Genomic DNA, 26,854 nt, shown 5'->3' on the forward strand with positions numbered 1-26,854 from the left:
ATTGATGGGAAGTTGAGAATGTATTTGGATAATTACAAAACATCAAACACAAGTATAAGACATCCAGATTACTGCTTAATACATTTTTTCTAGGTCTTAACACAGACAATGACATCTAACAAATTTCCTGTTATTTTGATTTTGACATTTGTGAATCCATGTTGTTCCAGCAAGGCTTGATATTCAGAGCCACTTCTCTCCTTTCCCTCTGTCTGCACAAGCATGTTCAAAGACTGCAGCAGAGCTGTACTCCTGTTCTTCTTTTCATCATCCAACACCATTTCAGCCAGCAAAATTGCACAGCCTAATTTAAAAACAAACACATGCAACAGCTCTAATCCATTATCAGGCAAGAAAATTTCTGCTGCCATACAGAGGAGTGCAAACTACAAGACCTGAGTGATTTCCTTTATCATTTATGGATTTTTCTCTCCTATTAAATAACTAATCCACTATTAAATGAATAATCCACTCCTCTCACAAACCCCAGGAAATTCCCTTTCCCAGTATAGAGTGATCAAACACTCACAAGTCAAGTCACGTTTCTGTTTTCAGGGGAAAAGGGGACGACTTCTGTAGACTTGGCATGAGGACTATAGAAAGCAGTAAGACAGGAATAGAGTTGCATCTCTTTGGGATATACTGCTACTTCACATTCATGTTGAAATGATGCCAAGGAGAGAGAGGAGTGAATTAGCATTACAGAAGCAGAGGAGAAGTCAATGTTTCTGTTCAATACATTCTGTATGTTATTTCTGTGGGACCTGAATTCTTTGTGGTGGGACTGACCTAAGGATGAAAGCATAACTTAAATGATCTCATTTACAGAGTCTTCTGCTCCATATTCAGACCTGTGAGGGGAAAGGGAAACCAAGAGAGGGCTACTGACAAAAGCACTGCAATACATACTTGCCTTTTGGCCTGAGACCAACTCAGATCAAAAGAGCAGAAGTTCAGAGTGATTTTATTATTAAGTGCAGCATAACATTCATACCTTTCTGACCTTCAAGAAAATCTCCTCAGAGCCATTCCAACTTGTACAGCTCAAACATTCAATAATCATCAAAAAGTTTTAAAACTTAACTTCCCTCATTCTTCATGTCAGGAAATTTTTCCTCGGTTATGTTCAGTGCTTGGAGTCTTTTCAGTATTAGACTATTAAATCCACTCCTTCTACCAGTCAGCAAAAGATATTCAGAGCAACTGAAAAACTTGATTTGTGTATTAGTAAGATGAGCTTATAATTGTTCAGGTGACTGGGCTGTATCACATGATTGTAGAGCACCTGAGTCTGAAACAGACCACAGAAGATCTCTAGTCCAGCCTCCCACACAGAGCAGGGCAGCTCTGCAATCAGCTCAGCTTCTTCAGGACTGGCTTCACAGATGGAAGCCTCCAAGGACAGAGATTCCACAACCTCCCTGGATCATCTGCTCAACACTTAATTATCCTGAGAGTGCAGAGCTGTGGTACATGACCACAAACACCATGCCCAAGGGACTAATGCTTAGTGTTATGCATTAATCACAGAGTAAATGAAGGCTGGGTGGTAGCCAAACACATTGTATTCTTATTTTACAGTCAGAGACATAGTACTTAGGGGCACAGTTTTAAAGTCTGTGACAGTTACACAGTTACAGGTGTGCCAGCTTTAGGATTTGATTGTTTCTGACTCAAACAGCTTAAAGCAGCTTAAGGAACAGCATTATGAACTTCATGAGTAACTGTAAGTTGGGACACATCTGAGTGCCAGAATGAGTCTCTCTCTCAACATACAAACCTGTTAAGCTAAAAGCAAACTTCGTGTCAATGTGGAAAAGAAACATTTTAAATTTATTCATTTGAATATTCAGCCTTATCTATTTTAAATGTCTGTACAGATAAGATCAGTCAAAATTCCATTCATAGAAACCTTCTGCTAAGAATTAAAAACCTCAGTGTGGTAAAGTCTGACATTTTCCTGATTTTGTACACCTGAAATGCTCTGTAGGAGGCCTGTTCCTAATGAGTTGAGCCACTGTGGCACTTTTTCTTTACCCATTGGTCAAGGAGCAAAGTAACTCGTGATTAACTAACATCCAGGCAGATGCAACTCTTAACCTTCCTCATTAACCCCCTCTAATTTGCTGATGTTGATAATTCAGTATTGGCACAGCCTCTTGCACACTGGTTTATTGGGACTACTGCTGTGCAAAGAACAGGCAAAAACCTCACAACTGACATAAAGAAAGCTAGTTTGAAAATGTAACTTTAATTTCCAGAAAGGCTTCCATTACACTTTGAAAAGAAAAAATAAATATCAATGAAGTATCAGGAAAAGAAACAAACATTAGGAGAGGTGACATTTGTGACAAATTACTTGAAGAGAGGGATATAGTATGCACTTCTCCAGTTAAAGACTGAAGCATGAAGAAACTTTTATTTTTTAAATTTTCATATAAGGTTTTATACATAAACCCTAAAACTCATCTCAATTAATGAGACAGAAAGCATATATGGCTACTCAACCATATTTAGAAAAACCCCAGAAGTGACAGTAAGCAATATGAAAAGCTCTCAGCTGCAGCCTGTGCAGAGGTACATACTGTGGCTGAAGGCCAGAGGCTGCTGAAGTTCCTCTGTGACACTACAGCTATTGTAGGAGCATGTCTGAGGTTTGTTCTGTTTTCACTTTTGCTTGTAGAAAGAAATGCTTTAAAAGACTATATATGAGATGTTTTTGAGTAAAGTCCCACACAGCAGTGAAAAAAAGGACTATCATCCCCAAATTCGGGCAGATGGTACAATATTAATTTTTTTTAACTTCTGATAAAAATTAGTAGTAACCACTGAATACACTGCAGAGGGAGAACTCTTTAATTTTATGGCCCAAGAAAACGAAGATATTAATGTAGCTCAGTACAAGTTTTAACCTGACATGCTATACACAGCTATGCCAAGTCTAAGCTTAATACAGTATGCAGAAGAACTGGACATTAAGGTATTTCACATGCAGGAGTTTCAGCCTGCCCCAGGGGCTTTTTAAAATGCCCAGAATTCCCTCTGGCAGAAGCTGCACTCCAACTTGTATCCAAGGCCTGTAACAACTATGCTTCAGACAAAGGGCCAAAATTATCCTCTGGCAATACGAGCTGGTTGATGATGGATATATTGCACAAGGGGTGAAAATTCAGCATCCCAGATTGGTTCTGGGCACTCTACTGTGACAGATTCTTCTTGAAGCACAGAATAGCATCTAATGGGCTTCCTGTGATCTTAATTTGTACATCTGTGAATCCATATTTCTCCAGTAGCTGTTTATATTCTGAGCTGCTTCTCTGCTTGCCTTCAGTCATACTGAGGGATTGTAGCACAGCGACTGAAGGGTGCATCTTCTGCTCATCAAGCACAGTTTCTGCCACTAGCAAGGCACTTCCTGCATTTCCAAAACAACCAAAAGTGGATCTGTGTAAGTACTTTTAGCTTCAACTTTAAAGTGCTTTTTAAGAGGCAATTACAGAGGTCCCCTCAGATTGATTTTTTAAATTGTCTTCAGTGGAAATCAGTGAGAGTTTACTTTCAGCGATCTCTTTCTGGAAGCAACCATTTAATTGTTAAAAAAAAGGGAGAGTTTAGAGCACTGTCTCCAGAAGTTCAGATCACTTCCTGCCTATGCTCTTAAACTCAGCCTTGCTTTCATTTGAACCAAACAATCACTGTAAGCATCTGTCATAACCCAAACTTTGCTTAAGATTAAGACAGTCACCCAAAATTTTCTTACATAATTTATGATCAGGATTATAGTTTATGGGCTAGGTCTTATTTTGCATCCTCTCCTCTGAAATAAACTTCAGACCTATAGTTGCATTAAGGAATCAGATGATCTTAGTGGTGAGGCTCTTCTGCTTTTTGTCTTCTTTGATCTTTAAAACTGCCTGAATATGAGTCAGCAGTGTGCCTTGGCAGTCTAAAGGGACAGCCGTGTTCTGGGGTGCATCCAAGCACAGAATACAAAATCACTAAATAGGTGATTGTCTTATTTTACTCTGTGCAGGTTCAGCCTTGCCTTGAGTACTGTGTGCAGTTTTGGGCACCACAACGTAAAAAAAAAAAAAAAATATATATATATTAGGCTATTAGAGACCATCCAAAGTAGGGCCACAAAGATGAAAGGTCTCAGGGGAAAATCTTATAAGGAGCAGCTGAGGTCACTTGCTTTGTTCAGCCTGGAGGAGACTGATGGAAGACCTCTTTGTGGTCCTCCCCGTCCTCAAAAGGGCTAATGGAAGGCAAGCACTGATCTTTTCACTCTTGTGATCAGTGACATGACTCCAGGAAATAGCATGAAGACGGGTCTGGGGAGGTTTAGTCTGGCTATCAGGAAAAGGCTTTTCACTCAGAGGATGGCTGGGCACTGGAACAGGCTCCCCAGGGAACTGGTCACAGCACCAAGCCAGTCTGAGTTCAAGGTGTGTTTGGACAATGTTCGCAGGCACATGGTGTGACCCCTGGGGCATCCTGCATAGGGCTAGAGGTTGGACTTGAGGATCCTGATGGGTCCCTTTCAACCCAGCATATTCTTTGATTCTGTGTGTAATTCTGGGTGCCTCAGCATATGTGACCAACATGGTGAAGGGCCATGAGGCCAAGATTCATGAGGCACAGCTGAGGTCCCCTATCTGTTCAGACTGGAGAACATAAGGCTGAGGTGTGACTTCATCACCATGTACAACTTCCTCAAAGGGAGCAGTAGAGGGGAAGGTGCTGATCTCCTCTCTCTGGTGAACCAGTAACAGGACACAAGGAAATGCAATCAAGTATCAGGGAAAGTTCAGACGGGACATTTGGAAGAGATTTTTCACCCAGAGGGTAGTAGGCACTGGAACAGGCTCCCAGGGAAGTGGTGACAGCACCAAACCTGCTGGAGTTCAAGGACCATCTTGGATGACATTCTTAGTCATATGAACTAGTTTTAGTTAAGCCTTCAAGAAGCAATGAGTTCAATTTGATGATCTTTATGGGTCACTTCCAACTTGAGATACTCTGATGATTCTATGATTCAAATGTAGCAGAAAATCAAAGCGGCTGCATATTTCGCAGGGTATGTGTACATAAAGTAGTACTGAACTTCAGCCAGTTTACCATATTCTGGATACTACTGAGACAGCAAAACAAACTGCTGCTTCTTGATTTACCCAAAGGAACTTTGGTTAGGCTAATTTTATGTATAGAAATAAGCACTTGCTTACTGAATTGATGATACAGGACTTAGTAAGAAAGACTGGGCATGACAGACTGGCGATATGACAGAGTTGTATGTGAAGCTTGCAACTATAGTAAAAGCTTATTATATATAGTTTTATTTGCAGCTTTGTTTCCTTTTTTTTCTTAGTAGGTATTATCATAATGCAAGCCTACACATTCAAGAAAAGGCTACTATGACTGAACAAAGAATATCCTAAGTTCATACTAGAAAAGCATTAGTCAGTGCTCATTAAAGGTACTTTAACAAGCACCTTTAAGTTCACAAGATGAAAAAAACATACCTGGTTTGCAAACAGTTGATATCTTGCTTAACAGCACATGTATCTTTTCATCAGGCCAGTCATGAAGAACACGTGAAAGGATGTAAAGATCTGCTTCTGGAAGATTATCCTTGAAGAAGTCACCTGTTGGAAAACAGAGTTAGTACATTCCTGCAGAAACCACAGAGTACATACTGCAAAAAGAAGGTGCTTCAGCAGAGTACAAAAGTAACAAGAATGAACAGGTACAGGTATGCCCTGATTTGCAGATAAGGAAAGTGTAGTTAAAGAGCAGATCATAGGTGAGAATTGTCTAACAAAAAAATGGAGAGCAAACATAAAGCAAGGAAGGAGACAAAGTTCTTTGTAGTCACTATTTTGATCTTGTCTAGAAATGAAATACCTCAGACAAGCACATGCAGACTCTGCTTCCAGGGGTATTCAAAAAATTACTAATTCATTACTATTTAGCTACATTCTCCAAGCATTTTTAATCCCCACAGTCTTGAAAAATACTATGTCCCCTTTTAGCATGGGTGAACCAATATTGCCTTGTACTAAGATATGATTGGGGTTGGAGCAGAGTAAGAGCCTGTTTGTGCTCAAGGACAAGAGAAACCAGAAAAATTATCATGTGCTACATTTACCTGACACAAATGTCACTGGAACAGTGTGCTGTCCTGGAGGCTGAAAGTAAGAGGTGTTTGCAATGACTTCTGGAAGGTCAAATACTGTGACCTTGAGATTTGGGTATACTTGTACTAATTCATAAGCCAGAGCTCCAGTGCAACCTGTTAAAAGTTTAAAGAAGTCAATTCAATTATTTTCTCCCAGAATTTGCAGACATTTTTAAAGACAAGGCTGAATATAACATTGTGAAATAGACACATCCAATCAGAACCAGAGGTAGACAGCTCAACAACAAACATGGGCAACAAGACTTCCTGGTTGATAGAGCAAGGTTTTAAAATTTCTGGAATGCAGGCATGACTCCTTACTGACACAGAATTGCAAATGTGACTTTGGATATCAGTACCTCAGGGTTTTCCTGGGGAGTATCAAAATGTAAATCAAAAAGCAAATACTTCTATTTGTTGAAGAAGAACACCTCTAACTGTTTAGCATTTACAAAGCACTGGTACATGAAATTTGACAAACACTCTCCAGCATAGTAAAGATTGTGAAGTTCTGAAGTCTCTGCACAAGTGGCAATGGTTGTACCAGTATTGGGTTAATTCCTCTGACATGCTGTCCACCTCCTCGGGCACTAAATAAATTATTCTTCCTTCAGTGGATCTTTCCCTATATATTAACACTTCCTCTGTGCAGCTCCAAGCACAGGATTTCCTTAAAAAAAAAAGGAATGCTAAAAAGCAGAGTTTCTTCAGGTATATTACTGGTCTTCAACATTTCGATGGACAAATAGATATTAATAACAATACACAAAACAAACCCATTAGAAAAGAATCAGAACTTTGTTTTAGCAGTGCAGTGTTTCAATTTTGACATCCCAGTAGTGGTGGTTCACTACTTGCATTACTTTTGAAGATCTTGGATGTGCCTAAGGAGAGCAACAACACTGCTGAAAATGGCACTCCCACCTTAAAGCTGTATCACCTGAGCCACTATCTTATTTTCTGCCTTGAACTGTGTAACTGATTGAGACAAATATCCACTTATCTTAAGCTATTCTAATACCATTTAGGTAACTCTGCTTTCAATTAGCTGCACTGTTCTTTTATCCTGACATTGCAGTATCAGAAAAACAACAGTAAATAGTATTACTGCAGTTCTAATAAAAATATACATGTCTTTTAAGTAATAAAATGCAGACCTGAAATCAAGCTTTTCCCTTTAATTTGTATACAAGTTCAATTACAAGCAATACCTCCTAAATCACAAGCAGATTTAAACTGTGAAAGATCAAACGCTGTAGCCACATCTCTTGCTGTCAGGTGAGCAATGCTGTGCATGGCAGCCATAAAACGTTGCTTTAGCTCCTGGCTGTGATAATAGTCCTAAAAAGGGGGAAAAGCAGCATAATTAAAGTTTATTTTCAGAGTTAATTAAAATTATGTACAACCAAGGCAGTAGGTGAACATCAGAATTCCCAAAATGAAAAGGTCCATTAAAAGTGCCACCGAATATTTGCTGATCCAAATCCTTTGCTGTAGTGATAAGCAGATTTTTGCATCCTCTCAAGAATTCTGATCACACAGACACCTTGAAAGGAGAGATTTGGCAGGATGAAAGAAAAATTATACGGCTCCTTCTTGATATCCTTACAAATTGCTTTCATTTCACTCAAACATGTATTCTCCCATGATGGAAAAATAACCAGATAATTGGACCATACCATAAATCAGAAACATTAAAGATCATTCTGGTTTTTTTGATTAGGGAACAAGCAAGCATTCAGTAGCAGAATCTCATGCCTTTACCTTTTCTAGGACACATACATACAAATCCCTCTCCCTTTCACCTTTGCACAGATTTCACCAGTTACGGCTGGCTTTGCAACAACCATGAAGTGGCAGGATCTCCAGGCTGTGGTGTGCATAGTGCCACAGACAGCCCACAGATTCTGCTCAGGCACACCATCCTGTACACATATGGAGCCCAGGTCCAAACTGGACACAAGCATCACCCAAGCAAAGCTGATAACCCAGATGTTTAGCAAAGGAAGAGTTCCAGTGGTTAATTAAACCACTTAATTTGTATTTAAATTTAGACATCTACTCCAACAGCTATCCTAAAGCAAAGTATCTTAACTCCCTTTAAAGACCCTTTGAATTATTTCCAATGGAGTTTTTGTCCTCCAGTTATTTAAGTACTAACATGAACCTAGCAGAGCTTTTAAGTCTCCAGAAGTCCTTATTTTGTTCCATTGACAATACATGAGGGATGTAGACATCTCCTTCAGGAGACTGCCTTCATCACCATCTTGAAGTTTAATACAAATTAAGGACCTCAGGATGTAGTCTGAAGTACAACTTAAGCCAGCAGTGCTGTCAAAGACATTCTCCTGCTCACACTAGCATCTCTGCTTACACAGGCACAAATATTTATGCCTCTCAACCTGCTTCACTAGATGGGCAACTGACAAGTTAGGCTAGTTACCACCCTAAGTGATTCTCCAGTCTGATCACATCCACTTGGGCTAGCATTGGGAAAGAAATACCACGTATTGAAACAGAAGACAGAAGGATTACAATTTTATCACTAATAGATATCAGCTTGAAAAACTGTACAAAACTACAAAACTTCATAAAGGAGATTAGATCCTTTCTCCACTGCATCAACACAAACCAGCTTTGACTACACAGCACAGCCTAAACTGGATGCACATCACAATCAACTGACTGGCATGCAATATGGAAGGAGTACATGTGTGGTAAGGTACTACCTGGTGTTATAAAAGGGACACAAATGTAAATTAATCAGGCCCAGAGGTTGCTCTGAGAGGGTGTCAGTGGGATGGGAAACAATTCATCTGGAGAATTTTTGTCTGCACTCAAATTTCCCAATATATTCTGATTGCTCCACTACTTCACAGCCTGAAGTTGAAGGGAACAGAAGCCTGGGACTGGTGAATTGCATTGGGTTTCTACCATTTCTGAGACTGACAAACTTTCTTCTCTGACAGCTCTGTCTCCATTTTTCCCTAGATCAGTTCTGGGCTCCACACAGCTGGTTTTGATACTAGTAAGAGTTTATATTACCTTAAATAGATCATCTGCTTTCTTTCCAAAGGCTCGATGATTCTGCCTGCTCCCTTCTTTGACAGCAGACTCCAAGTGTGTGAAGAGAGGCCAAAGGTGGTCATTAGAATGGATAATGTAGCCATGAAGTGAGTATTTACCATCTGAGGTCAGGTAGGTATGTGCTGAGTCGGTATTACTGTAACCTTATGGGAAAAACACAGTTGTAACCAGCTTTGTTTCAGTACTTTGCAACTGTTGTTTAAAATCTGAAGGCATGTTTTCCTGCATAAATAACTAGTAAATCCTGATCTTTTTATCTATTACTAAAAATTTTGCACAAAACATAATTCTGAAAGTCTTGTCATTCCTAAAGGAGCAAGTACTTAGTTTCAAACCAGAATTTAGATACTGGAAAATATAGATACATACTGATTTATTTTTTATATTTTAAACTAGAATACCTTAGTTAGATACCCAATATTCAAGCGACAGTATTAGAAGTTCCTCACTCTCGACTGTATTTTTGTTTTGATTATGACTGCTTCTTCCCTGAATTCAAGCTTTCTCCATTTTGTCTTTAGATCTTTTTAATTTGTCTTGTCCTCTAACAGAGTTAAAAGGACTCCTTCATTTTCTTTTCTTCACACCTAATTAATTTCAAGTCTTACTATGTAAATGATATGCATGGGAACTTAGAACTACATAGTGTTGACTGAAAAAGTTAATCCTAATACTGACTCCCTCATTTACATACACATTCATGGACTGTTCCAGTTAGGAGCACTAAAATTTATGTTGTTGTCCACCAAGAGGGACATATTGCAGAACTCTCCCCATTAAAAGACTGATCCTCTGCTGAAGGCTGACAGCACTGCTGCAGCAGGAAATGAAATTTCACAATCATTTTAGAAACACAGAATCACTTTAATGGAAAAGCCTTCTAAGGTTATCAAGTACAACCTTTAACCCAGCACTGTTAAGTCCACCACTTAACTAGGTTCCCAAGTACCACATCTACACACCTTTTAAATACCTTCAGGGATAGTGAGGTAGCCACTTCCCTGGGCAGCCTGTTCCAATGCTTGGCCATCCTTTCAGGGAAGAACTTTATCCTAATGCTCAATCTAAATCTCCCCTGGCATACCTTGAGGCTGTTTCCTCTTATCCTGCTATTAGTTACTTTTTAAGAGACCATCTCCCTCCTGGCTACATCCTCACACATAGTTGTGGGGAACAGTAAGGTCTCTTCTCACCTTCCTTTTCTCCAGGCTGAACACCCACAGCTCCCTCAGCCACTCCTGATCAGACTTATGCTGCAGACCCTTCATCAGCTCTGTTACCCTTCTCTGGACACACTACAGCATCTCAGTGTTTTTCTTGTCCTGAGGGGCTCAAAACTGAACACAGGACTCAAGCTTGGCCTCACCAGTGCTGAGCACAGGGGCACAGTCACTGCCCTGGTCCTGCTGGCCACGCTACTGCTGTTATAGGCAAGAATGCTCACTGGGCACATGCTGGTTCATGTTCAGCTGCTCTTGAACACCACCAGGTCCTTTTCCACTGGGCAGCTTTCCAGCCACCTTCTCCCCAGCCTGTAGGGCTGCATGGGGTTGCTGTGACTCAAGTACAGATGACAGATCTGAGCTATTACACTGTTCCCTGGGACTCTCCATGCAATCTTTTCTTAGAAATTTGGTTAGTATTATGTTCAGAGAGCAAAAACAATCTAAGGTTTCCATAAAGGAGACTTGAATTCTTGTCTTCATTACATAAAGCCTTCCCCCACATGAAACAATTCCAGCTACTAATAATGAAAGCAAAGGAATCCATTCCCTCTGCCCCAAATCCAAGTTACCCACAATATCAAGTCAGAACCTGTGACCTTAAAAGCATCTCTTCCAGTCCTGCCGGTCTTTTAGTATATACAGTTGCACACAGGGTAAATTCATCACCTTGTGGTGTTTTCTCCAGTAATCCAAGAGAAGCACATGCATCAAGGAGTCTTTCAGTTCCACATACAGAGGTTCCAACATCATTTGCAATATCCACAGCCTTCACTGGACCTTTATCTTTCAGATGATCAAATATCCTCAGCTTAGAGGCTACAAACAGAGCCTATGTGTAGGTAAGAAATTGTTATCATGCTGTGTTTAAAAGACTGCAATCAGAAAACAGAAGAATTATATTGTTTGCCTAGAATTGTTCTACACAACTACTGTTAAACTACTGCAACACAATATAACAAACTTCCTAAAAATTATTCCCTTTCTTCTCAGAAGGTTTCAGAGTCTTGGCCAAGTAACAGAACTTTTAACAATGGTGTTTGGGAGAGAAGGGAACTCACAGTATTCTGGAATGCGGCCTACAAATTTTGTATGAAGACCCACTTCTTTATTGAGATATTTAGCACTTCCCCATCTAGATGACTGTTTGATGTAATGGAACATTCTTAAGCATATGAACCAATACCAAAATTTGATAATAAAAATTATTATTAAATAATAATGAAAAATTAAATTTGATAGGCCCAAAGCATGAGGAACTCAAAACTCTCCACTAAGATAGTGTAACAGCTTCAGCTGCTAAAATACAAGTCTTTATTTTATTAAAATTAAGGAAAAAAAACCAAAAATATTAAGAACAAAAAGAATAAAACTTCATAGGACAACTGTACTACAGGCACACTTTAACAGGATGTGTACACAGGGAATGGAGACAAAAAAACAGCAAGTGCTTCATGGTGAAGAAAAGCTCATGGGCAATGGCTGCCTTAAACTGAAAGCCTTAGCTGAACTTTTTTCAAGATATGCTAACCAAACCAGAGAGTAAAGTTAATGAAATATAGTAATAGATACATCTCCATTCAAAATTCATTTGCAATTCTACAGTTTCTGTATTCTGAAGCAGGTAAAACACCTAAAATCAAGGAACTTTTGGAGAGCACAATAGTGGAAGCAAATGCAGCAATCACAGAATCCATTTCTTTACAACTGCAAGCAACTATAATGAAATTTAAATCTAAAGGTAATTAAGGAAAGAAGAGCCTTGACATTCTCTTTAATAAAAATCAAAAGATGAAAAAGAGATTAACTTTGAGAGGTAGGTCTGCTACTGCATGTATTTATATTCTATCATCTTCACATCTTTTTATTCTATTTTATAACAACTTTTTTATTCTAATAAAAACATATAGCTGGGATTTATTATAATTCAGGCTTTCACAATATTGAGCCAATTACATATAGCTGGGATTTATTATAATTCAGGCTTTCACAATACCGAGCCAATTACACCTAGTTTACAACCAGATGGCTTCCGAGACCTGCCCAGTCTTTGGACTGATACCAACTGGAAACCATTAGAACAGGAAAAAGAAGGTGAGAAGATAAGGCAGAAAACTTGGCTGACCAACCCATCCAGTAATTCTCAGCTCAAAAAAAAAAAAAAGAAATTAAAGAAAAAAGATATGAGTACAGATCAGACTATGTAAATTTGGAACATGGTAAAATTCAAAGTTTTTTAACTTGAAAGTATTTAAACCCTGATCTCTTCCTGTTCTGCAACAGAGTGGTTCAGAGGAAAATAGGCAGCAATGATTTCACCTGTGGGAGATTTTACTCTGCTTTACAAAGTTCTTGAAACAAGATGAAAAAAACTTGAGAGATTTTTTATACCTATTCTGCAAATGGAAACATGACGAGTTTTGTCAGATTGCAATTCATTGCTACTGGTAATTAATTTTACAAAGCTCCATTTAGTGGGAAAAAAAATCCTACTAGTTCAAAATGCGATTCAGTACTTCACACTACAACTTTACACTGGAGTAGTGAGAAAGTAAAGTTCTTTTTGTTTCCCGCCTCCACTGTCTTCCACTGCACAAAACTATTCAGTATCACATCACAGTAAACAGCGTAACGTACAGCCACATGCTGATGATTATCCATATGTATTTTTACTTAAATTGAAGAAATGCTAAGCATCATCTCACCCATTCACATACATCACTCCCCATAGGTACACAAGAAGCTAACAAATGCAGCACCCTCAAAGCCACTTTATTCCAAACCTCTCAGCACAGCTTTGTATGCCTACAAGCAGCACACCCACAGAACCACATGATCACACTAGTCTTCCTTCAGAGCTGAGCACAACTCTCCACTGTTCCAGCAAAACTATTGTTCACTGTCTGGTGTGCCCCCCTCCATTCACCTCCAAGTTGCTGGATCTTTAGCTCCAAGTTCGCATTTCACTGCCACTTTAGCACTTTTTTCCCACGTCTTCCTAAAACACAAATAGCTTGGGGACCAATGATCTATTAGAATGATCACTGTTCATTTCTTCTTCCTCTTCTTCACTATTGTCTTCACCACACTGGAACTACGTAGAAAATCTGGGAGTGCTTAAAATGTCCAGCTATGCATTTCCCATCATGCCTGGCTGAAACACAGGGCATGTGACCTTGTTTGTGAGCTGTTATGAGTATGCCTCCATCAGATACAGCATGGATATTGTCAGTTAAACACACCCAGAACATGAAACAGGTTATTAAAAAATAACATTCTGAAGAGGCAAAAAAAAATAAAGATCTTCCACAGAATTCTAATGCAAAGCATTAAAAGTTACAAAGGAAATATAATATATACAATTCTTGTCACAGTTTAAGTCAGGTGAGTTAACCACATTAAATGGTTTTTTTGAAGAGTATTTAATTCCAACTTGGTTTTGCTCTTCTGATCAGTTAAAAAAGAAAAATCTGCAACTTCTTTTCCCTCTCAACTCAAGGGATAAAATTATCCAATAGGTAACTGAAATTTCATAGAACACATAAAAGCAAATACAAAAAGACAAACCCAGCAATGTTTGCACTGCACCAGAAATTTCAGCTATCTAACGATTCTCCAAAATGTCAATGGCCCTTTTTTACTAATTAATAATACATTCTTTCCCCAGCTGAAATATTTCACAATACCTGTTACATACATGTAATGAGCAGGTTTTTTTCCCCTTACCTTTGAAGCTCTAAAACCATCTATCAGCTCTAGGATTTTGGATGGAAGTTTTGATGCACTCTGTGACACTCCATTCTGATTTTCCAAAGGTACTGTAAAACCAGTTCTGACAGCAGAAGTGTTTTCAGAAGTGTAAGCAGCTCCTGAGGAACGCATCCCACTGTGTTCCAACTTATTAGCAACTTTGTGCTCTGTGAAATTTGAAGATTCGCTTTCTCCATCGCTTAAGTTCTCAAAAGTGTCCACAGAAGGGATAGAGTCATACTTTTTATGTTGTACGTTATGTTTAGAGGGCGGATAGTACAATTCTGCTAGCTTTTTGCAGAAGTGGTTCAGAGGAAATCCCACCACATTCAAGAAGTCTCCATGGACATACTCAACTAACATCCCACCAAGGGCCTGGATACCATATCCACCAGCCTTGTCCCTGAGGAAGAGAAAGCAAAACCAACACAGATCTAATCAAGGTTAAGAGTAGAGATATCACAGAACACTAATACACCAGAACTGCAGAGGCTGGAATAAAGACTAGTGTACCTATGTTACAGGCAGATTAAATCTACTAGGTAGGCTCAACACTTCAATTTGTAAATCACAAGATAAATATAAGGATCAGTATTTCTACTAAGGGTGAGGAGCCAAAGGTCTTGATGCTTCAGACAGGACAAGTGCAACAGTCACCTAAGCAGCAGGTGACTGCAGTCAGAGTGTGTTGTCATAGGTCACCAAGTCGTGGCTACCAAAAAGGTAACAGTGTCACCAAGAGCAATACTGCCACTGGATCACCAGATGCATAATGACCCTCACCCAATTCCACAAGAGGCTGGAAAGCCTTTAGGTCCCAAAGGAGCTCAATAAAGATGATGTTTTAGAACTCAAATTATTACAGAATGCATCTTTCAGATCTCAGTCATAGGAATACCTAAAACAAGGACTGGGAAGACAGAAATTTCTTGGAAAAGAGCAACCTATTCCAGTAAGATCCACTACTCCATTTAGTCCTATCCATCCATCTCTTGTGCAACCATCTCAGACACAGAATAGAGTTGTGGTTCACAACACTGTGCTATTAGATGTCATGGTAATATGGGTAATTTGGCATGGGAATGTACATGCACAGAAACTAACGCTGGAAATCTAATTTGTCTTTAGATGTAATTATGCAAATTCCACAGATTGGAACCTTACATGTTCACAAATGGAAATAAGTACAAGTCAGATAAGCTGCAGGAGAGCCAACAATTTTAATGTTCTCATACAAAGAACAAGGCAGTTAAAAGTATGTTTCCTACATAACAGCAGAATCTGAAAGCCTACGTCAGCAAGCTAGAAACCAAAGGTCAGTCAGTCGCAGATCTATTAACTTAAGGTAGTATGGAATTACACAAACTGCTTGAGAAAAAAGGTTACTACACAAAAAAATTATTGGTAATTTTTTCATCTTAGATTTGATCAGAAACAGCTCTTTATTTTTAGTATTTACCTCTGGATTCCCTTTCTAATAGCATGCTAAAACAAACAGAGGAATCAGTATACCAGCAAGTAGGATTTTCTGAATTGCTATAAATTGTGGAATGGAATTTTCCTTTAATCTTGCATTGTCACCACTACCGTATAACTTTGTCATTGTTTAAACTATTTTTCTTTTATAACATTCTTATGATTTATATCAACTTCATTAGGAATATGATAATGACTAAAATGTCTTCTCATTTTTCAATGAAGTTATAGTTATTTTGGTATATGCTTACAGGTAGGCAAAACACATTATAACTATCAAAAGCAGTAGTATCATACTCTCAAGCAAGAAGATTAACAGAAATTGCTACACATTTATTTTTCTACAACACTTTATGTTCTGGATTGGATCGTGAAAAGAACTTTTATATTCTACATTTTATTCCTTCACAGTAAAATGTGAAACTGTAGAGTTGAAGGCTATGCCATCACCTCCTTCCCAGACTGCAGTGGAGTCCTTTGGTTTCACTGCCATCAGAGGAGAGCTACTAAAAGCACATTGGATTTTCAGGCTAGCAGCTGTAAGCAGACACAGACACGGTTGTTCATAAGGGAAAGATTACAAAATAAAAAGCTGGGTCAAAGTCCACTCATTATACAAGCCCAAAACAGTGAGGATTACTGTAGTACAGCCTTCTTTCTAGAGATACACAGAAAAAAAGGAAAGAGACAGTGCCTGCAAGGAGAAAATCCTGGGTTAGAAAGAGGAACAGGAATAAAACCAGAAGCAAAATATCTTTCTGAAGCCAAAATTTAAGGGTTTTTATAGATTCATCACGGACTACCTTGAGGCAGCAATTTCCCCTCCTTCCTTACCCATACTTTAGATCATATATGAATTTCTAGTATTACTCTCTGTCACCAGTGACTGACTTAAATACTATATGCCAATTTTCTTCTTCAGTCCCATCAAGAACCATTGCTGTCATCTTCCTGTCACTTCTCCAGAGATGACAAGATTATTTCAGACTCCTGTAGCTGGAAGTGGATGCAGGAAGGTGCAATAAAGTATTGCATATATGGGTATGGACCCTACTGCATATGGTACACTTTTTCTTGCCAGAAAAAGAACTCCGTTTAATCCTCAAGAGAACTAGTCAGTTTCTTTTATTTTTTTCATGTGAATATTAAGTCTTGTATTATTTCAGAAAAATATTTTGCCATGTAAATTAAAAAGGAATAAAAGAAGGAATGGTCACTTTTTTTTAGAAAAGCCTATATGCATAGAATTGTGCAACCTGCATGAGTGGACTTGGAGGAGAGAACAAAAATAACCAGAAAAACAGAGCTGTGAGATACCTCTCCTTACTGAATTTTGCAAAATTTATAGGACACCGTGTTTAGTAGTTTCTTTGCAAAGTCAGAACAAGTGCTTCCTGTTATATAAACATAATAGGAACATATAAACAGGATTATAAAAACAAAGATCAATTTGCTTCAGCCTCAGAAAATAATGAAATACATTCTCTGAACCTTTGGTCCTTGAGAAACCCTTGATGTCACACTCCTTTTTTAGGAGAATGAACAGAACAACCCAGCACTTGTGAGCCATTTTGGTGCAGCAAAGTACTGCTAAAGCTATTTGCTTCCAGAGGAAATACTCAGAATATTCCAAAATAATTTTCAACCTCACATTCTTCCTAAAAATCCATGGTCATTTCTCCTTCAAACTGCAACTTTATGGCCTACTAAATCTAAACATCATACTAACTAGCACAGTAAATATCACCTTCCAAAAACCTATGTAGGAATTTATTACAAGCTGCAGTCTTCCCAAAACATTCTCTCCATATAATCCAATTTAAAAATCAGTCTATTCAATAAGCTGTGAACCTTACATGTTCACAAAGTACACCTCATTTACACATAATCATTGAAGTATATCCAAAGTCCACAGTACTTTCTTTTCCCCAGTAAAACGTGGCTTTATTGTTTTATAGCACAAATGAGTTTAAAAACCACCACAATTTTTTACATGGTCAGAATTGAAGCTACAGGGACAAAAGTTCACATCAGATCACCTGATACGCAGTCCATAGTGCTAACTATGCCTTCAGGCAGGTCCAGCTAACACAAAAGGAAGACAAATTCCTTTCCCTTGTTGTCTCCAAATAAGTACTTTTTTTTTTTTTTAAGGCATCTAGTGAACTTCGTCTTAGGACTAGTAATTAGGCATTCTGTTCTCATCCTATTTCTTCCATGGAATAGCTGTTGTCTGGTATATTGTCTTTGCACATGTTGCCTATATAGATCAGTAACCGTATTACCAATGTAGCAGAAACACATAAACTGAAGGACAGTTTTGACACAGCAACACACACAAACTCTGTTTTCACTTTTCACAAGGACAAGTAAAAATTAAGCTGGTGTTCCTTGCATTAGAGCAGTGATTTTGATAAACTAAGTACACCAAGTTCTAGCTTTCTCCCAATACAGTTCCATGATGCCCTGATTATCCAACATTCTTTTCACCTGTTTGTAATAAACTATGCATTGTCTTGGGCACTGAACATCCCTGAGTGTCTCTGCTAACAGGAAGATAATTGTATATTGCATGAAGCCTTGCTCTAATCCAGAGTATTTCAAGTCTTCACTTTTCAAATTCATTAGGGTTCTAAAAAGGTAGCACACTTTCACTGGAGAAATGACAGCTTTACACAAGAACAAAAGAATAGTGCCCTTGCATCACCCACACTATCATTTCTCATACACACAGAACAAAATTTCACAGAACACAGGACAATGTTTACACTGGCTTAACAATGTACCCTCAGGCCTATTCTCAAGTGTTGTGGCAACAGGGTCTTACTTACATTGGTTCCCCACTGTGAATGTACTCCCATAAGAGCTCTTCAGACAGCTCAGAAAATTTTACTTTAGTCTCTTCATAGAAATCAGTGATTTCCATCTCTAGCTGATTGTCTACAGAAACAAAAAGGTCTTATTAGACACAGAAATTGTAGTTTAGAGAGCGTAACATCTAGGTTGTATTTCTTAATCATTTGACAGTTTTACTTGAGAAAAATTAAATATATTGCACAGATGTATGAAATGACTAATAATGCTCTTCAGGGACAGTGGACTAAACTTTCCCAAAACAGTAAGAGTTTGCATTTTCAACCTCTGCAGTACTGTCTCAGGGATAACAGACTGCTCTTCCTGTGTGGAATATACTCTTAAATTAACAATGCTTACACAAAGCTATTTATGGATGCTGGCACACACATCCAGCACTGAGTACAAAGAGGGCTACAGCCACCCTTCCAACTTTATGAGTGTTGTCAAAGAACTCTTAACATATCAGAGTTCAACATGCAGCTGTCATAAAAGTGGGTGCGTGCAGCTGCACCTGCACTTCAGACTTGGGTATCCAGCAGTGCCATCAAGAACCATCACTGTCATCTTCCTACCATCTCTGAAGAGATGGCAATATTATCTCAGACTTCTGTAGCTGGAAGTGGATGAGGGAAGGAGCAATAAAGTACTACAGACCTGGGTATGGACCCTGCTGCATGTGGTAAACTGTGACCCTGCTGTCACTGCAGACAGAGGCTTTTCCAAAACATGTTCAAAAGGTAACAGCCTTGCAGAGATGAGTGTGCACATTGCAGATTATTAGCTCTCTCTACTCTTTTCTATAAACACCAAGCATCTCCCAAGCAGAACCACAGTTCTGGTAGCAGTGGAAATGTTTGAGGAGGAATAAGAAATATTTACAGTACAGACTGAAGGAAGAATGCTAAGCAATTTCTAATGGTGATAGTGTGAAGCCTGAACAAAATAAGAAAATTGGTGCATATGAAGACAGATTACCATATCTTTCAGTATTAATAACAAATTCTAGTAAAAAAAAAATAATCTTTAACAAGTTAAACACATTGTAATTATAAACTGTAAACACAGTCTATAGTAATTCTACAAAAGTGTTCCACTGATTGCATCTCTTGGGGAATCTGCAGACTAAAGGTATATTGCTATTCATCTGACTGTGATGCAGTTCAAATTTGTACACTTCAAATGAGATGTGCTGTTATAGTATCACTACTACAGCTGGGGGCACTTAACCTTCTTCCCAGTATAAACAGTTAAAGGTGTTATTTACATTGCTGGGTTGCTCACAGGAAGATGCCCTTGGTAACATGTTTTACTTCTTTTGCAGCAGCCTTCCCTCTACTGTACTAGCATATTAGCAGTACTGCATCACTAACTTTAATTCCATTTTGCAAGAGTTTAAGAGCAACCATTCCAGAAAAGATTAAAAACTGTTAATTTGTGTACAGAAAGACTAGGTCCAGCAAAATGTCTACAAAAGCTCTACTAAAAGACTATTGTCACAATTATCAGACAATGCCCTTCAAACACTCCTCAAATTATATTAATGGTATAGTTTCCATAAAAATGACTCACTTTCTCTGTGAATTATGCGATGAGGAACATTGGTGTATTGCTTCCTACAGCTTCTTAACAGTGTGAGGCATTAAGCCTCAACTGGTCTAAGCACAACACAGAGTAAAGTTGATATGGAACACATTCAGCTCAGTCTCACAGTCTGTAGCACCTTACTTGAATTTAATTTAGAATATTCCACCACTTACACTGGCCTTTCAATTAGTCTCGCAGCTTTCAGAGACAGTATTTCTCAACTCCATTGTGTCTTGGCGCTTTCCCTTCTGTGTGAAAACTGAATACAGGAAGAAGGTTGGCTTTTGTGGGGAGACTTGAATTTATATTTTGATAAGGTAGTTCTTGAGTGGAAAACCAATTCAGACTGTATATGAAACATTTTCATCCTGTTTCTTTACTTGTACAAGCTATCATGAGAGCAATTTTTAATATAAATATTGAATTGTAATAAAATGACGCGTACCTTTACTGTGGCAGTGTACAATAGCCACCCCTGTGAAAACACTGTGCTCTTTCCCATTTAACCTGTCAGGGAAAAAATGTCCATTAAGCAACAGTCTTATGAAACAGTCTACATGATTATATTGCTACAGCCTGAGAAACAGACCATTACATTAATGTATCACTCAATGGATCTGACATGCATGCAAAACAAATTTTATTTCACTATCACTGCAAAGATAATGGTAAAATGAACAAAAAATAACCACATTAAAAACACTACCAAAAGCTGCAGTCATTTCAAGTCTCCAAAATACCACTTGTATAAGAGTAGCCCATGGTATCAGCTCATCCACTGTACATCAGAAAAGTGACTATTTCAAATGCATTAAAAAAAGGCCAGTTGGCACAAATTCTACTGTTAGGGCCATCTTCACTGAAAGCTGGCAATAAACTGCTAGGTGATGTAACTCAGACTAAACATGTAATAGGGAACTAGAGCATATGTTCTCATTTCATCCAGACTGGTCCCCAGAGATCCCATGGCAAGCCAGAGCACAGAGGAAGAACCCAGATTCCCTCATCCCTGGCTCTCTCCTGTAGTGGCTCCAGAGTGCCACGCTGTGGCCATTAAGTTCTGAGGACTTTATTATCGGTCATGCAAGCAACACATGTATCATTAGCAAGGGTCTGTGAATCTTTGAAGAAACTATTTAAGGAATAATCTCGTAAAGATTAGCCAGGATATTTCTGGATGAGACCAGAAGAATCTCATGCTCTGTCCCCCAAGAGATTCCACACCAAATTTTAAGATGAAATTGTGTGAAAGTTTTCACTTGACACCTTGCATATATGCAAAGATGCATCATCTTGTCTGCCTTTTTTCCTGGAGTTCTAAAAAGCTAAATATTTAAGTGCTTTTCATGTCCCTAATTAAGAGACTGACCTACTAAACTTACAACAAACAAAACAAAACCCCAAAAAAATTTGCATGTATAGTTTCTGTGGAACCCTTTTGAGAATCTAAGTGACGGAGAAATTGCATCTTCAAATTTTGTATCTTAAAACTACAGACCTTGATAGCATCCTGTAGGCATCTTGCTTATCAACTGGTTTCTCCAGGATCTGCTCATCCACAGACTAAAACAGAAAAACAGAGTGACTGTGGTGCTTTTTCTCACTTTTCAGAAATTGAGGTCAGAAATCATGTGCATACCATGATTTCAGCCGGGGCTTCAGACTTGAGTCTATTGAGTAGAGCAAGAAGCACAAATACTCTGGTAGAACAGGTAATTTAGTGTCAAGCACAGGAGTGCCATACTCTACCCTCCCATGGCTGCACCTTTCAAACAAAAGGATAATTCAACTTTTTCTGTCCTTAACAGTTCACTGTCTCTGTGAAGATGTCAGGTACTAAGTGACCTCCTCCTACAAGGCACAGCACAGAACTATTCACATGATCTGGACTTCCTGACAGACAAGTCACCTGAGAACAGAATTTCCATTACATATTAGCAGATCCAAGGCAGTATTTATGGCAGTATTAATGTCCCCAAAAGCAGCAGCAAGGCTTCTAACTCTCAAGAGCTCAAAAATTATGTTATTGGGGAAAAAAAGCCCAAAAAGCCACATCAACACACCCCAAAAAGATGTAACATAATGCAGGTATAACTTCACAGTGAAGGCAGCTTTCAAACTTAAACCTAAAGATACAAGTATTTCCTATACTTGTCATAAATTAAAATAATGCTAAATCACTAAAGACTTCTTACCACAATAGTGTCTGCTCCTATGACCACATCAGGTGTTCTCATATGCTTCTGCAAAATCATAAGAAGGCATTTGTCAGAAGATGCAAAGAGAAGAAAATCTTTTAAGACATAAGGTGAGACAATAGCAGTTTACTGGTTTAGAAATAGGGTTCTACACTGCCCTGAAAACAAGACATTATTTATCCTTTTGCACTGTTCTCAAAATAGTAAATGTTTATATCACCATAAAAGTGAGGCTTGAGCACACCATTCTCAAGCCACAAATTTGCCCAAATATGTTACTGATGAATAAATGCATCCAGGAAATAAAGTGCATTCTCAAAAGCCAAGCTGGTTTTCAAGGTGGCAAACAATTCCTTTAAAGGAAGTGCCTAGTACTTGGAAGCCACAGAACACAGTCCTCGAGGATCATTTCTCCAAGCAAAATTTTACTGAAAAATAAATCCCTTTTTTTTGGCTGCACTTTGTGTTTTTCTCTTATAAGGGAACACAATATATTTTCTTAAAATATGAGAGGTAGTGATATATAAAAATTCCTTTTAAGCCTTTCTTGACTTTAAACAGTACCTGTCCTTATAGCTAAGTTTTGATTTACCTGCATATTATAAGGTATACTGCTGTTACTTACCACAGCATGACATGAAACCTGTCTGTATGTGTGACCATTCTAATAAAACATTTACAGGGAGGCAATTCTAGACAAAGACTTGATGTGCTCTAAATTGTTTAATGATATCTAGAATTAGTTCTACTAATCCCTGTATGAAGAAGCATTTTGAAATCCACTGAACTAGCATTATCACCAGTGCAGTGTTTTGCAATGAAAGCCAAAGAAGTAATTTAGTGAGGCTGGGTTTAAAATCCATTCTCCTATGTTGTACCATTGTCTGGAAGTTAGTTGACAGAAAACTGGGTAACGATTTACACTGGAGGTCATGCAATATTTGCTTTGAAGAATGGTGACATCTGGCAACACTGTTAACTTAATGTGTTGAACACTCCTTTTCTGCCGCTAGAATAGGATCAGCAAACACCCCACTCTTTCAGAGCTATTTTATTAAGAAAATATTATGGTCCATTTTGTGAGATTTAATCCGCTCCACTTTTAAATAGGTTCTGGTAGCAAAGAGCCTTATGTGTTCAAACAGTGATCACAGCCAAGGGCATAAGTCAAACACCACTGAAAATCTAAGTTGCATCACTGGTTTTGACAAAATTTAGGATACAAAATGGATGCCTTGTGCAACAGAATCTGAAATAATATCCACTCTTCCCCTCTTAAAATTAGACAGACAAATTCTATTTTAGAACATTCTGAGCAAAGAAAGAGTAATTTTTTTTCTGTTTTCCTCCAGTACCTCTATACTCAACTCCTGAGCTATTCTTGTCACTCCTTCAGTGAAAGCTACAGCAAAGCACTGGAATCACATCAGTGTTTTTCTGTGGAGTCTGTCTCCACAATCAACAAATATGTGGAATGAGGTCAGCCATACACCTGACTGTTCAAGAAAAAAAGAAATGGAATATATAATCCCACACAAGAGTAGGTATGATGCTGACAAAAGATGCAGGCTGCTTTAGTTTGTGGAAAGCCTGAACTGCAGGCATTAGACTTCTGATTAGGCAATTTCAAGACACCATCTTTCACAAATGACAGGAAAACAGCCATTAGCCTTCAGTGGAGGAAAAAAACCTCAGGGATCACTTAAGCAGTCACAGTAACATGCACCACCTAAACACAAAAGCTCATTGCTGTAATAGTTAGTAACTTACTACATGCATTCTGTTTGCTACTTCAAGAGCTTTCTGTTTTGCCGTTTCCACAGCATACTCATAAGGGGCTGTAAAAGATGACTTTTCTAGTGTCTCCTTAAACCAGGATGGAACCACCTCAAACCGCAGGCCCTGTAACACAGGAAAGTGATGCAGTCAATCTGACCTCATTATTAAACAGTGTTCCCAAGGTACATTAAGCAAAAAGCAAATTTGACATCTGCTTTTTACATGTTAATATACCTCCCCCCCCCCGCCAACACACATAGGAAAAAACCCCCAGTGCTTCTATCAGTGTTTAGTGCATACATATCTTTTACAAGCAGTCTAAAACGATACAATCAGAATGCTGAAATTAGTGTGTATATTTGATTTTGCCCTAATTTATTAAAATCTGATCACATTTGTAATTTCATTATTCTTTCATATAAAAAGTAACGTATAAGCTTACGCACGTCATAAACAGAGTATTACTCGATTTTTTTTTACTGAATCCATGCATAGCACTTTACCCATGCAACAGCAGTGCACATTCTTAGAGGAACTTTCCTGCACTTTATGCGTCCTTACACACATGATAAACAAAAACCAAAACCAAACAGTTTCTGATTGGTTTCGTCAATCAATGCCCAACTATTCTTCCAGCTTTCTGCTCTAGGTTACACTTACACATTTACTGCACCCAGCAGGCATGCTGTATTGCTAATAACTTAGTGCATGACTGAACCTCGGTGCTTCTCCACACATCCATATTTTGAAGTTATTTCTTCCATTTTAGTTCAATTCATCGGGAGAATCATTAAGAAAGGTAATACTAAGCAAGTAAGTTCGATAAGTAATACCCAAATGCTATTTAAAAGCCTCCCGCAGCCCGCCCGGCGTGGCCGACAGGTTCCCCCGGAGGGACTGAGAAGTCTCAATGACAGGTTACGGCCCCCTTTGCTCTGCACTAGTGCATTTCAGAAAGAACACATCTCCTTTATTGCCCCGCTGCCCTCCCACTGGTCTCACGGAGCGGGCGGGCCGGGGGCGTCGGGCCCCGCAGGCCCGGCCGGCGCTTTGCGGCCGCCGCCGCCCGCGGCCCGTGCCAGGCCAGCGGCCGCCGGCCGCACTCACCACGTTGGTGAGGATCTCCTGCCGGCGGGGCGAGGCGCTGGCCAGCACCACCCGCTTGCTGACCAGCTTCCCCAGCACCGGGTTCAACACCATGGCGGCAGACGGCGGCCCTCAGCCTTTGCTCCGCGCTGGTCGGGGGCGGGGAAGCAGCGGCGGCGGCCTTATGAGGCGGCGGGGCCGCGGGGCGGAGCCGGGCCGGCCGGCCGGGGAACCTTGGGGCCATATCCCCGGCGGCACGGAGGGCCCGCGTGTGGGGAAAGTGGCTCGGCAGCCGACCTGCCGTGAGGGAAGGGTTGCTGCTGCCCCGGTCATCCCCCGCGCACCAGCTGACGGCAGCCTTGAAACGCAGAATCGGTCAGATTGGAAAAGACCTCTGAGATCGAGTCCTGCTTATGGCTGAACACCACCGATAGACCATGGCGCTGGTCCAGCTTTTCCGTAAATGCCTCAAGGAATAGTGACTCCACCTCCTCCTTGGGCATTCCAATATATAATCACCCCATCTATGAAGAGATTTTTTCTTCTCTCCAACCTAAACCTTCCCTGGCATAGCTTGAGTTTCCTCTTGTCCTGTCACTGGTTACCTGGGAGAGGAGGCCGACCCCACCTGGCTACAGCCTCCTTTCAGGTGGTTCTAGAGAGTGATAAAGTTCCTCCTGAGCCTCCTTTTTTCCATGCTTAACAACCGCAGCTCCTTCAGTCACTCCTCACAGGACTTGTGCTCCAGACCCTTCACCAGCTCCATTGCACTTGTCTGGATCCACTCTATCACCTCTATGTCCTTCCTGAATGGAGGGGCACAGAACTGGACACAGTACTTGAGAGGTGGCCTCACCAGTGCTCACATCATGTGTGACATCCCATCCCTTCTGCTCCCCTAATGCTGGCATGAAGTGCTTGGAAAAGAGGTGTTATCACTTTTTCTTTGCTCAGAAGGAGCCCTAACATAAGAAGGACATGAAAGTGTTGGAGCAAGTTGAGAGGAGGCCATGAAGTCGATCAGAGCTGGAGCACCTCTGCTATGAAGAGGGCTGGGAAGGCTGGGGCTGTTGTGCCTGGAAAAGGTTTCATGGAGACCTCCTAACAACCTTTTAGCACCTGAAGGGCGAAAACAGGGAAGTCAGAGAGGGACCTTTCACAATGGCATGTAGTGATAGGATGAGAGGTAATGGGTACAAACTGAAAGAGGGGAAATTTAGGTTAGGCATTCAGAAGAATCTTTGAGGTCCCTTTCAACCCATACCATTCTATGGTGCTGTGACTCTATTTTCATCATCACCTGTTGCATTTTCGCCAAACTTTAAATATCCCCTATTTGGCCTTTTAAGTGAAAAAGTAGTAGAAGAAGAACATAAAAACTCAGATTGCTTTCAAATAGTGCGATGCTTCATGCTTTCTCAGTTGGTTTGGAAGAAAGTGAAACATATCCTCCAGCATTAAAAATATGTCCAGTCATTAAAACAGCAGTTTGCATTGCATATTGGGATCTTCTGACACCTCTCTCATGGACCACGTGTCTCATTTCTGGAGGCAGGCTCTTCTCAGTGGTGCCAAGCAATAGGCAAGAGGCAATAAGCAGAAACTGATGCTCAGTTTCTGCCTATTGCCTCTTG

The 26,854-nt window shown here is 39.6% G+C and overlaps 1 protein-coding gene across 2 annotated transcripts; it reads right to left on the reverse strand.

Annotated features, from left to right (window-relative positions):
• On the reverse strand, positions 1 to 25,373 carry ASMTL (acetylserotonin O-methyltransferase like). Of its 2 annotated transcripts, none has more exons than XM_084223928.1 (13): positions 25,242 to 25,373; positions 24,126 to 24,257; positions 22,353 to 22,400; positions 21,656 to 21,720; positions 20,603 to 20,664; positions 18,549 to 18,657; positions 14,218 to 14,644; positions 11,161 to 11,323; positions 9,227 to 9,411; positions 7,393 to 7,522; positions 6,152 to 6,295; positions 5,526 to 5,648; positions 1 to 304 (listed from the first exon to the last, which is right to left on the reverse strand). In XM_084223928.1, exons 1-13 carry the CDS (start codon positions 25,332 to 25,334, stop codon positions 90 to 92), a joined length of 1,896 nt encoding a protein of 631 aa, XP_084080054.1. In that variant the 5' UTR covers positions 25,335 to 25,373; the 3' UTR covers positions 1 to 89. The 2 variants fall into 2 exon arrangements, with proteins under 2 accessions (XP_084080054.1, XP_084080053.1); XM_084223927.1 differs by lacking the exon at positions 1 to 304 and adding an exon at positions 1,762 to 3,415.
• Positions 25,374 to 26,854: the final 1,481 nt, after the last annotated feature.

Source organism: Fringilla coelebs (genome assembly GCF_963513975.1).
Source record: "Fringilla coelebs genome assembly, chromosome: 2".
Lineage (NCBI taxonomy): Eukaryota > Metazoa > Chordata > Aves > Passeriformes > Fringillidae > Fringilla > Fringilla coelebs.